At 48.2% G+C, this 12831-nt stretch overlaps 1 protein-coding gene across 1 annotated transcript in view; it reads right to left on the bottom strand.

The window, feature by feature from the left end:
- Window positions 1-12068, bottom strand: part of RALGAPB (Ral GTPase activating protein non-catalytic subunit beta) — a gene marked incomplete at its 5' end in the record, with an annotated part of 97403 nt that extends 85335 nt beyond the window's left edge. The window contains 2 exon segments of the mRNA XM_056547540.1: window positions 9077-9279; window positions 11857-12068. Of these exon segments, the coding sequence (XP_056403515.1) occupies window positions 9077-9279; window positions 11857-12042 (389 nt within the window).
- Window positions 12069-12831: the final 763 nt, after the last annotated feature.

The raw sequence follows: 12831 nt of genomic DNA, 5'->3' as shown, positions 1-12831 counted from the left end.
CCTCCATAGACTTGTATTACTTGTCTGGAGCTCCCTCCTCCCCTCCATAGACTTGTATTACTTGTCTGATGCTGCCTCCTCCACCCTCCATAGACCTGCATTGCTTGTCTTGGAGACACAGGACAAAGCTGAGCTAATAATCAGAGTTGAATACAGTCTCACAGGAGAATGAGGAGAGAGAAGAAGCTTGATAACCGGAGAAAGAAGCATTTTTGTCTAATAAGTTATATTACAAATGTTTCTAATATTCCCTTGTACTATTGATCTATGCAGAGTCTGTTCAGGAATGTGTCATGTAAAATGGACTTGCACACACAGGCCGGCATTTATCATCGTAGTGTAAGTGAGGTATTTTTCTACACTTGTGTGCTGTGATGTGTAGGAGCACCAGATTTATTAAATGGTCACAGAGCATTTGATAATTTTGTACAGGTCACATTTTCTGACATTTCTCTCTTCACATGCACCAAAAAGCTAAGTCTGGGCTGGTGTCGTTTTAGAGACTTTTCAGTGGCTTTGCGCCTTTTTTGCGCCTTTTCACAAAAAGTTGCAGTGCATAAAACCCGTCCATATCATGTGTATTGCCAAAATCAGTGGATTGCAACTCAGAATCAGCAGAAATGTGTAAACCAAAAAGCGCAAAAAAACAAAAAGGCGCAAATAAACCCTGCCTGCACCTTTTGTAGACACAAAAAACAGTCTAAAGACAATGATAAATGTCGGCCACAGGGCGTTCGGCTTTATTAAGTCTAATCCAGCCATATCTGTGTTGACATCGCAAGGTGCTGTATATCCATAAACATCGCTTCTATAACCTGGTCAGGAGTGTTCCAGCCGGAGCGGTGGGGCTGCACCGCCTCTCCCCGCTGCACTGTAATATATACAGACGGCTTGTGCGTAGGTGAGCCCCGTATGTCAATTAACAGTGCGGTGTAAGCGAAGCATAGTGGATCCGGGCCCCACTCTACAACTGTTGAGGCGACTCCTGGCAATGTTTATGGATATACAGCCCTATAATACAATGCCAACACAGCTGGATTAGACCTGTTCAGCCAGTGCTTCCCAACCGGGTCTATCCAGAAGTTTTACAACAGCTGCAGACACCCTGGTTGGGAAAGCCTGTGTTAAAGGAGAACTGCGGCACAAATCTTAACTTCCCCTGTGCCCGGGCTGCAAAAACAAAAAACTTTAACTCACCTTCCTACATTCCCCTATTGCGCCAGCCGCAGTGATGTCCCGCCTGTAAGGAGCCCAGGCCCCGCCTTCTCCCTGCTGCCCGGGCTCCTTACATGACAGTGCGCTCAGCCTATCACTGGCCAAGACGGGACATCGTTGCAGCCGGCGATATACTGACCGCAGTGTGACGTTCCGAGTCTAAGAAGCAGGGAGCCGAGCAGTGCCGGAGGAACGGGATGCCGGTATCGGAGCAAAGGAGGAACGTAGGAAGGTGAGTGTGACGGACTGACTTTGCCAAAAGTGATTTCTCCTTCCGGATGACAAGCCCCAGCATATCACAGGCAATATCCCCAGGCAGAACTAGAGATTATTGCATCCTTGTACCCAAAGAACCAGGCAACACCAGTCTTCAGGTATAAAATCAGAACTCTTTATTGTGAAACAAGTGTCTCCTTTTATAGGAAGGACATCACAGGGGGAAGGGTCAGTAAAGACAATACAGGTGGCAGTGAGTCTGGGAGATAATCCAATAAAGGCAATACAGGTGACAGGTAGTCTGGGAGATAATCCAATAAAGGTAATACAGGTGACAGGTAGTCTGGGAGATAATCCAACAAAGGTGATTAGCATCAACTGAGGGGTACAAATAGTGATGTCCTAAAGTCCATCCAGGTAGATAGGGTGACTCTAGAATCCGTCACAGTGCTCCCCCTTTTAAGACGGCAGACCCAGTGCGATCCCAACGGATCCACTTGGGGCTGTCCGGGCTTCAACCACCAGACGCAGTTGTCCTGCTCCTCCTCTTGGTTGGGGTGTGCGGCAACAATGTAATCCAACACCAGCAAACCCTGTATGAAGCTTACTTGGGCTCCCCTCAGAAAATGTTTCTGCTTTTCCCCCCCCCTCCCCGGCCAGGGGAGGGGGAAGGCCTGGCCTGGCCCATAGTCTGGGGGAAGGAGGCTAGCTTCCGAGCCCCTCCCAAGCAACCTTTCCCAAAGGAAAACTCCATTTGTCACCAGTTGAAGGGGCAGGGGGCCGACTGCTTCCTCACTCGGTTGCAATATCTGCCACTGAGGAGCCGCACCAACTGTGCCAACCCCTGTACGGTTCCACAGCCACTGGGGATTCAGGTCAACCGTCTGGGATCCTGACTGGACCGATGCAGGGACCACAGTCCCATCTGTAACTGCAGACCTGCCGGCAGTCTTCAGTGCTAGGCAGATTGTAGCAAAACTCTGCCCTGATGCTGGCCCTTCAGCCGGAGAAGTGATCACTAGGTGGAGAGGAAGGTCGACTACCTTCTCACCTGGGGAGGTAAACCGGCCACTCCATCTCCCAATATGGAATTCTGCAGCGGGGAAGCTGCACCAACTGTGCTTTTACCAGTACCGTTAAACAGCCGCTGGGGATCCAGGCCGACTGCCTGCGATCCCGGCTGTACCAGTGTAGGGATCACGGTTCCCTCTGTAGCTGCAGTATTCGTTGTTGAGCAGAGTATAGTAGGATTCTGCCCTGAAGCCGGCACTTCAGCCGGGGGCTGTGCTCAGTAGGTGGAGAGGGAGGTCAACTGCCTCTTCATCTGGTTGCAACCTCTTGCGCTGGGGAGATGAGCCGACCGCTCCATCTCCCGGCGTAAAATTCTCCATCTGGGGAGCCGCACCGTCTGAGCTTGCACCTGTGCTGTTAAACAGTCTCTGTGGATCCAGGCCAACTGCCTGCGATCCAGGGTGGACTGGTACAGGGATCACTGACCCCTCTGTAGCTGTAGAGCTGGCACTGGTGTCTGATGCTGGACATAGTGTAGCAGAACTCAGCCCTAATGCCGGCGCTTCCACCCTGGTGTCCTGACCGGATACTGCTAGAGCGTCACGGTCCGGTGTGCAATCCAGGGGAAGACAGAGACCAGCCGTCTCATCTGTGCTGGTTTCCTTTGCTGTACATGGCTCGTGACCGTAGAAATCCCCCTCAAACAAGGACAGGTAGTCTTCCTCGAGGTACCATTCCTGATACGTCAGCCAAGATAGATCCAGTTCCAGGTCTGGCACCTCCAACTGCGGCAGCATCTCTCTCCGCTTGTCCTGGATGTCCCAGAGTCTGTATGCTTCGGTACAGCCAAAGTCGTACCGCTCCTCAAATGCATCCCACAATAGAACAGGCCAGCCGAAGTCTGTCCCTTCAGGAGAACAGGCTGTGTTTCACTCCCACTGCCTGCCGCTTGCCTCGAGCTCCATTTCTTTCTGCACCAATCTGTGCAACTCAACCATTTCGCTGCCCATGGGTTGCTCTCTGAGGTGGTGAAGCTGCAAGTGAACCTGTTCCCTGAAGCGCTGCTCTGGAGTGGGCAGGACTTGCACTCGGCTTCTCACCGACTCCTCAAGAACAACTTCCCAAATCTGCAAGTGAATTAAGGCTCTCTCTTGCATGGACATCTCTTCCATGGCATACTGCAGCTTCGCTATACGGAGTTGTGTCAGCTGTGTAAGGACCCTGTTCACACTCTCTCGTGGAGGATCTTTGAAGAGACCCAGGAACCATTGCACCTCTCTTCGGAAATCCTCCATCCTTACAGGCTCTTCCTCGCCAGGGTAAGTTGCTGAGACCGGGTCAAGCCAGCGGCTGTATCTGCCCCAGCTGGGCTGGTCTCAGTGTCGATCCTGGAGAAGTCAGATCCCACCGTTGCCACCAATTGTGATGGACTGACTCCGCCAAAAGTGACTTCTCCTTCCGAATGACAAGCCCCAGCATATCACAGGCAATATCCCCAGGCAGAACTAGAGATTATTGCATCCTTGTACCCAAAGAACCAGGCAACACCAGTCTTCAGGTATAAAATCAGAACTCTTTATTGTGAAACAAGTGTCTCCTTTTATAGGAATGACATCACAGGGGGAAGGGTCAGTAAAGACAATACAGGTGGCAGTGAGTCTGGGAGATAATCCAATAAAGGCAATACAGGTGACAGGTAGTCTGGGAGATAATCCAATAAAGGTAATCCAGGTGACAGGTAGTCTGGGAGATAATCCAACAAAGGTAATCCAGGTGACAGGTAGTCTGGGAGATAATCCAATAAAGGTAATCCAGGTGACAGGTAGTCTGGGAGATAATCCAATAAAGGTAATCCAGGTAACAGGTAGTCTGGGAGATAATCCAATAAAGGTAATACAGGTGACAGGTAGTCTGGGAGATAATCCAACAAAGGTGATTAGCATCAACTGAGGGGTACAAATAGTGATGTCCTAAAGTCCAGCCAGGTAGATAGGGTGACTCTAGGATCCGTCACAGTGAGTAAAAGTTTTTTATGAAATTTTTTTTGCAGCACGGGCAAAGGGGAAGTTAAAGGAGTTGCGCCGCAGTTCTCCTTTAAGCCCTAATGGACTGTGTGTGCAGCTTCTCAAGTCTGATGACCCCTCCCCCCCAATATCTTCTTGACCCTTGGTTCCATCAGCCCGCTCAGGCTTTGCACTGGTTACAATCGGTTAGAATATTATTTATACTTTTGTAACTTGTAATTGTAACTATGTTTAAAATTTTCTTCTTTAAACCACATGATTTGTATCCTGTTTGGGATCATCATGTACCCCCTTCCCTTGACATCTATGCAGTTCTGGCATCATGTAGCCCCTTCCCTTGACGTCTATGCGGTTCTGGTATCATGTACCCCCTTCCCCAGACATCCATGCAGTTCTGGTATCATGTACCCCCTTCCCTTGATGTCTATGCAGTTCTGGTATCATGTACCCCCCTTCCCTTGACGTTTATGCAGTTCTGGTATCATGTACCCCCTTGCCCTTGACATCTATGCAGTTCTGGCATCATGTAGCCCCTTCTCTTGACGTCTATGCGGTTCTGGTATCATGTACCCCCTTCCCTTGACATCTATGCAGTTCTCGCATCATGTAGCCCCTTCCCTTGACGTCTATGCCGTTCTGGGATCATGTACCCCTTTCCCCAGACGTCTATGCAGTTCTGGTATCATGTACCCCCTTCCCTTGACGTCTATGCAGTTCTGGTATCATGTACCCCCTTCCCTTGATGTCTATGCAGTTCTGGTATCATGTACCCCCCTTCCCTTGACGTTTATGCAGTTCTGGTATCATGTACCCCCTTTCCCTTGACATCTATGCAGTTCTGGTATCATGTACCCCCTTTTCTTGACGTCTATGCGGTTCTGGTATCATGTACCCCCTTCCCCAGACGTCTATGCAGTTCTGGTATCATGTACCCCCTTCCCCTGACGTCTATGCAGTTCTTGTATCATGTACCCCCTTCCCTTGACGTCTATGCGGTTCTGGTATCATGTACCGCCCTTCCCTTCACATCTATACAGTTCTGGTATCATGTAACCCATTCCTTTGATGTCTATCCTGTTCTGGTATCATGTACCCCCTTTCTTTGACGTCTATCCTGTTCTGGTATCATGTACCCCCTTCCCTTAATGTCTATCCTGTTCTGGTAGCATGTACCGCCCTTCCCTTGATGTCTATCCTGTTCTGGTATCATGTACCACCCTTCCCTTGATGTCTATCCTGTTCTGGTATCATCGTCTATCCTGTTCTGGTATCATGTACCCCCTTCCTTTGATATCTATCCTGTTCTGGTATCATGTACCCCCTTCCTTTGACGTCTATCCTGTTCTGGTATCATATATCCCCCTTCCCTTGATGTCGATGCAGTTCTGGTATCCTGAACCCCCATTCCTTTGATGTCTATGCAGTTCTGGTATCATGTATCCCCTTTCTTTGACGTCTATCCTGTTCTGGCATCACATACCCCCTTTCCTTGATGTCTATCATGTTCTGGCATCATGTACCCCCCTTCCCTTTTTTCTTATGTGGTTCAAAGGTTCGATAAATAAATACATTTAAAATAAATAAAATACTTTCCGTTAAAATATATAGAACATTGGAAACTAACTGAAGTGAACCGAGAGGCTACACGTCTGCTGTAAGGCCTGTTTACCCACAATCCTTCCAGACATAAACGATTCCTGGTGCAGGATAATGTACGGGGCGCCAGGAGCCGAGCGCACTAATCCTATTCCAAACTGTTATTACTTTACCAGGCTGATAATAAAGTCTTAGGGTTTCCTCTCATTTCTCAGCCACGACCCCAATGTAGTGACTAATGAAATCCAATCACCCGATCCCATCACATCTCTGCACGGGCACCGGAGAACAGGCAGATCTCTTCCCGTGTAAGAGCGCCCCATAGATGTTAAAGGGGTACCCGGGGGGGGGATCTAATTAACTGGTGCTAGAAAGAACAGATTAGTAAATTACTTCTGTATAAAATTCTTAATCCTTCCAGTACTTATCAGCTGCTGTATACTCCACAGGAAGTTGTGCAGTTCTTTCCAGTCTGACCACATTGCTCTCTGCTGACACCTCTGTCCATGTCAGGAACTGTCCAGACGCTGCTCTGTCTCTGCAGTTTACACACTACAATCTCTGCTTACGCTGCTCTGTCTCTGCAGTTTACACACTACAATCTCTGCTTACGCTGCTCTGTCTCTGCAGTTTACACACTACAATCTCTGCTTACGCTGCTCTGTGTCTGCAGTTTACACACTACAATCTCCTCTTACGCTGCTCTGTGTCTGCAGTTTACACACTACAATCTCCTCTTACGCTGCTCTGTGTCTGCAGTTTACACACTACAATCTCCCCTTACGTTGCTCTGTCTCTGCAGTTTACACACTACAATCTCCGCTTACGATGCTCTGTCTCTGCAGTTTACACACTACAATCTCCGCTTACGCTGCTCTGTCTCTGCAGTTTACACACTACAATCTCTGCTCACGCTGCTGTCTCTGCAGTTTACACACTACAATCTCCACTTATGCTGCTCTGTCTCTGCAATTTACACACTACAATCTCCGCTTACGCTGCTCTGTCTCTGCAGTTTACACACTACAATCTCCGCTTACGCTGCTCTGTCTCTGCAGTTTACACACTACAATCTCTGCTCACGCTGCTGTCTCTGCAGTTTACACACTACAATCTCCACTTATGCTGCTCTGTCTCTGCAATTTACACACTACAATCTCCGCTTACGCTGCTCTGTCTCTGCAGTTTACACACTACAATCTCTGCTCACGCTGCTGTCTCTGCAGTTTACACACTACAATCTCCGCTTATGCTGCTCTGTCTCTGCAATTTACACACTACAATCTCCGCTTACGCTGCTCTGTCTCTGCAGTTTTCTGGCACTTCAGACAAGTTTCAGAAGACGGTCTTAGAAGTCCATTCCATTCAGAAGCTATCCTGTAGATATCACAGACATGCTAATGGGGGGGGGGGGGGGGGGGGGGGAGAGAGGATGAAGTGTGATAAATAGATATATCATAGCACAGTAATCTCCAAACTATGGACCTCTAGATTTTGCAAAACTACAACTCTCAGCCAACGGCTGTCCGGGCATGCTGAGAGTTGTAGTTTTGCACCATCTGTAGGTCCACAGTATGGAGACCGCCGTCATGGCATCTATACCACACGTGTTTTTCCTTTGTGTTCTTTATTTCCTCTCTTCTCTGATGTCATAAATAGAAAAGTACTTTCCCCGGAGCAGACAGGAATTCCTGCCGGCAGGAGTAGACGGTCTACTAGGGTGCGGTATCAGTCACCGGCGTCCACAGAAATATTTACAGGGGGAGGGGAAAAGCTGTAATATGGTCCTGCACTACTTTACACAGGACGGGGGATAAGATTCTGATGGGGTGTGGGAAGGGGAAGGTCGATCTCTCGTACCCCCCAAATTCCCAGAACAGGTCCCCATCTCTCCCTGTGTATGGAGCAGCGTCAGCATAAGCTCTGCGCATTCTCTATGGGAGCGACATACACTAGTATCTCCAGCAATCCCATAGCGAGAGAGACCCGAGAGCGAGAGAGAGACCCGAGAGACGCGAAAGAGAGAGACGCGAAAGAGAGAGACGCGAAAGAGAGAGACGCGAAAGAGAGAGACCAAAGAGCGAGCGCGAGAGAGAGAGAGAGACCAAAGAGCGAGAGAGAGACCAAAGAGCAAGAGAGAGACCAAAGAGCGAGAGAAAGAGAGAGAGAGAGACCAAAGAGCGAGAGAGAGAGAGAGAGAGACCAAAGAGCGAGAGAGAGAGAGAGAGAGACCAAAGAGCGAGAGAGAGAGAGACCAAAGAGCGAGAGAGAGAGAGACCAAAGAGCGAGAGAGAGAGAGACCAAAGAGCGAGAGAGAGAGAGACCAAAGAGCGAGAGAGAGAGAGACCAAAGAGCGAGAGAGAGAGAGACCAAAGAGCGAGAGAGAGAGAGACCAAAGAGCGAGAGAGAGAGAGACCAAAGAGCGAGAGAGAGAGAGACCAAAGAGCGAGAGAGAGAGAGACCAAAGAGCGAGAGAGAGAGACCAAAGAGCGAGAGAGAGAGACCAAAGAGCGAGAGAGACCAAAGAGCGAGAGAGACCAAAGAGCGAGAGAGAGACCAAAGAGCGAGAGAGAGAGAGACCAAAGAGCGAGAGAGAGACCAGACAGCCGAGAGAGAGAGCCAGAGAGAGCCAGAGAGACCCGAGAGAGAGAGACCCGAGAGAGAGAGACCCGAGAGAGACCTGAGAGAGAGAGCAAACAGCAGGACAATATAAGAGAAAGCCATTACTGCTCCCCGTCACAGGAGACTATACAGAGAGCAGGTGGGGCTGTCACAACTGTCGGGTAAGAGTCATCAAAAGGTAATAAGCACTTTTTGCCAGGGAGGGAGGGGCCAGTGCCCCCCTTTGCGGACACCTATGGTCACTTACCACAGGCTTTGCTGGTAGAAGGGGACACTGAACCTGAGATCTCTCTGATCTGCATTTACAGGACTTTTCTCTACCTGATCTCGGTTTAGACATCTACGAACCAAACAACATGTTGCATTGTGCTGGTCGGGGGACATGTTCTCACCTTGGCACAAAGACATTCTGCAGGTGCTTGAGAATGATCTGAATGTACTTGTTGGGTTCCCTGACCACGGGCTGGGGGATGGAGTCCTTTGGGGACACCAGGGCCATCATCCAGTCGGTGTACACGTCCACACAGTATTTCACAGTGTCGCCTTCTAGTGGTAATGTGAGGCCATAACAGATCACCTCCATGGTCCATTTCACCTGGAAATACAAGCGTTTAGAACATTATTTACAGAGCATTAGACTTTACATCACACTAAGTACCAGTGCCGGGAATCTCTTTACTTCTTTTGTATTTCCTGATTACTTGCAGCATGAAATACGCCGTATACGCACTGTGTATGAAACTATCCTAAAATCTAATATTGACAGCCCCATACCAGACCCCTGTGTCTCCTGATCACTACCTCCCACCCGACTCCCATGTCTCCAGCTGTCTGCTACCTCCCACCTGACCCCCGTGTATGTGATACGGTGCTGGGGCACGGGGGAAACAAAACAAAAAAACCTAAAGCTAACCCAGTCCCCGTAGGTCTGCTGCAGATCCCGAGCGGTCCCTGTTTCTTCTCTAGAGACCAGCAGCTGGTCCTGGACCTTCCCGATCACTAGCAGCGGCGTCCTGTCCTGAGCGTGAAGGTCAGCTGCTTGTGTCTGAAAAAGGACGCACAGAGAAGTCGCCGGGACTGCGGGGAGAAATACGGGGATCTGAAGCAGACCTAAGGGGGACCGGGGTTGGGTAAGCATCAGGGGACATGACGCCAGAGGAGGCTCTTAGGTTAGGTTCACACGACCGTTGTCTCCCGTCCGGCTATTCTCCCTCATTGCTGCTAAAAGGACCATACTAACAAACTGATGGAAAAGGATGTCATTAAGTGGCATTCTGTTGCATCAGTTTTTAATCTGTTTATTTCAGTTTTTATTATTTTCTGGCTACTTCCTCACACCTCTTCTGAGCATGCTCAGATCAAAAACAGATTGGAAAAAATGGGTGCAAACGGAGACATTAAGGGTACGTTCACACGTACCGGATCCTGTGCAGATTTGATGCGCAGGATTTGTAACTGCCGATTAGAAGCGGTGATCAGTCATTTAGTTTACATTGAAATCTGCAGCATCAAACCCTGCGAATCAAATCTGCGTATGTGTGAATGTACCCTAAAGGTGTATTCCGGAAAAAATTACTTCTATTAAAAAAATCTTCATCCTACCAGTACTTAACAGCTGCTGAAGTTGAGTTGTTCATTTCCTTCTGACAACAGTGCTCTCTGCTGACATCTCTGTCCATGTCAGGAACTGACCAGAGCAGGAGAGGTTTGCTATGGGGATTTGCTCCTACTCTGGACACTTCCTGACACGGACAGAGGTGTCAGCAGAGAGCACTGTGGTCAGACTGGAAAGAACAACTCAATGTCAGCAGCTGATAACTACTGGAAGGATTAGGATTTTTTAATAGAAGTAATTTACAAAAAATTTTAAACTTTCTAGAGCCATGAAGTTTTTTTTCCCCCTGGAATACCCCTTTAAAAGGCTCATCCATTTTCAATCCGTTACACAGACATCAACCCTCTAGCCTCTGCAGCTTTATCAAGAGGTGGCAGGCATAATCTTGATAAAGCTGCAGAGGCAGCGAAACATGTCGAGGGGGGCAGAGTAGGGATACAATTTTAACATACAGCAAAGCAGCAGCTCACAATTGCTCAGCGTGCACTGCAGGCACACCGGGCACCTCCATCATACTGTATACTAGCCTTTATATACAGAAGCGAGACAAAAAAGCTTAATGTACTGAGCTGCTGTTCTGCCTACTTTCTAACTTGTGTGAGTTTCATTATATGTTCATGCACATTTACTTTAGGATTTATTAAAGCTTGTGGGTTCACCATAAAGTAAATATATGGGAAAACTAGGGAATTTTTGGATTCCTTTTTTAGGGATCTATAGGTTAATAAAATAATTTAACCCTCCATATATTGGTCCGATCAGTGAAGACATAGACATCAATGTTACATTTTTTATATCCGTTTCTATTCCGTTATTCTTGACAGGAGGATAAAATCCTGCGTACACCGTCTTTTCCCCTGCGAAAAATAAAAAACGGAAACGGCTGACAAAGGATTGTAAATAAATCCCATGGACATCAATGGGATTAAAGGGGTATTCCAGGATTTTTTTTATTTGACTTTGCTACAGTGGCTGTAAAGTTAGTGTAGTTGATAATATAGTGTCTCAGTTTTCTCACAATTCTTCTGTGATTTTCACCCCAATATTTACAAAATGACTGTTGTCTCAGATTTTTCCCAGGTTGCAATGTGGCCGAGACCTGACTCACTAGTCAGCTGATGACAGGGAGCCTGTCTGCTTCAATGGATGGAGGGATCAATCTGCAACTAATGCAACAGCTGGAGGCACCCTGATTGAAAACCACAGGTCTTTTGAATGGATGCAGCTCATTTATGTTTCAATGGGTAGGGTGGCTGATGTGTGGGAGGGAGGAAAACGGAATTGTGGGATTTGTAGTCAAAAAAAGAAAAAGTCAAACAGGAAATACCAGTTCACAAACAGCTAGACAGTGTTATAGCAATCTCACAACATAGCCATTTAGCCCCAAGACAAGCGCAGATCCTTCCTAAGCATGTCCATTACTGTCTGCCAGGTACGGACTAAAATCACCTTATGGCGGAGAACCCCTTTAATTTACAAATGTCTGAAAGCTGCAAGAAGGGGACTAGGACGGGAGAAATATTACGGGGACAGACGTCCGTGTGAACGAGCCCTCACCTCTTTATCGGTCTTCAGGATACTCTCACTCCCAGCTGTGGAGGGGGCATTGAGCGCCTGCCCCAGTGGACGGACCACCGCATTGGCGACATCTCTGCCCACGTTTTCCGGATAGCTGTGCAGTACGCTGGTGTGACCCTGGTCGTTCTTTATAACCAGGTGCAGCGTCCGCCACTCCGAGTACATGATGACCGCGTCTCTAGTCCCGCTGCCTGTGAGGTGAACAATAACATTGTTAGGGCAAAGAAAGAATCAAGACTTCGTTATGATCTATACAGGTCAAAGGTCACAAAACCCTAAATCAGTGTTTCCCAACCAGGGTGCCTCAAGGTGTTGCAAAATTAAAAGTCCCAGCATGCCTGGACAGCCTTTGGTCTGCCCGCCTCCTCCAGAGGATCCACATTGTCCTTGAAAGGTAAATCAAAGCTTCCCTCACATCTCATTCCTTAGGGCAATGTCTTTCAAACAGTTGTCTCCAGTCATCGCAAAACTACAACTCCCAGCATGCCCAGACAGCCGAAGGCCTGTAGTAGTTTATATAGTATAGTATTAGGGATGTCCTGATACCATTGTTTTAACCCCTTAAGGACCAGGCCATTTTACACCTTAGGACCAGAGCGTTTTTTGCACATCTGACCACTGTCACTTTAAACATTAATAACTCTGATGCTTTTACTTATTCTGATTCTGAGATTGTTTTTTCGTGACATACCGTATATACACGTTTTTTTCGTGACATACCGTATATACTCGAGTATAAGCCGAGTTTTTCGTGCTGAAAACACCCCCCTCGGCTTATACTCGAGTGAACTCTCCACCCGCAGTGGTCTTCAACCTGCGGACCTCCAGAGGTTTCAAAACTACAACTCCCAGCAAGCCCGGGCAGCCATCGGCTGTCCGGGCTTGCTGAGAGTTGTAGTTTTGAAACCTCCGGAGGTCCGCAGGTTGAAGACCACTGCGGCCTTCGACATCATC

Source organism: Hyla sarda, chromosome 12, assembly GCF_029499605.1.
Source record: "Hyla sarda isolate aHylSar1 chromosome 12, aHylSar1.hap1, whole genome shotgun sequence".
NCBI classification, from domain to species: Eukaryota; Metazoa; Chordata; class Amphibia; order Anura; family Hylidae; genus Hyla; species Hyla sarda.
The sequence above is the reverse complement of the archived record's forward strand: the minus strand, read 5'-3'. Positions and strand labels throughout refer to the sequence as shown.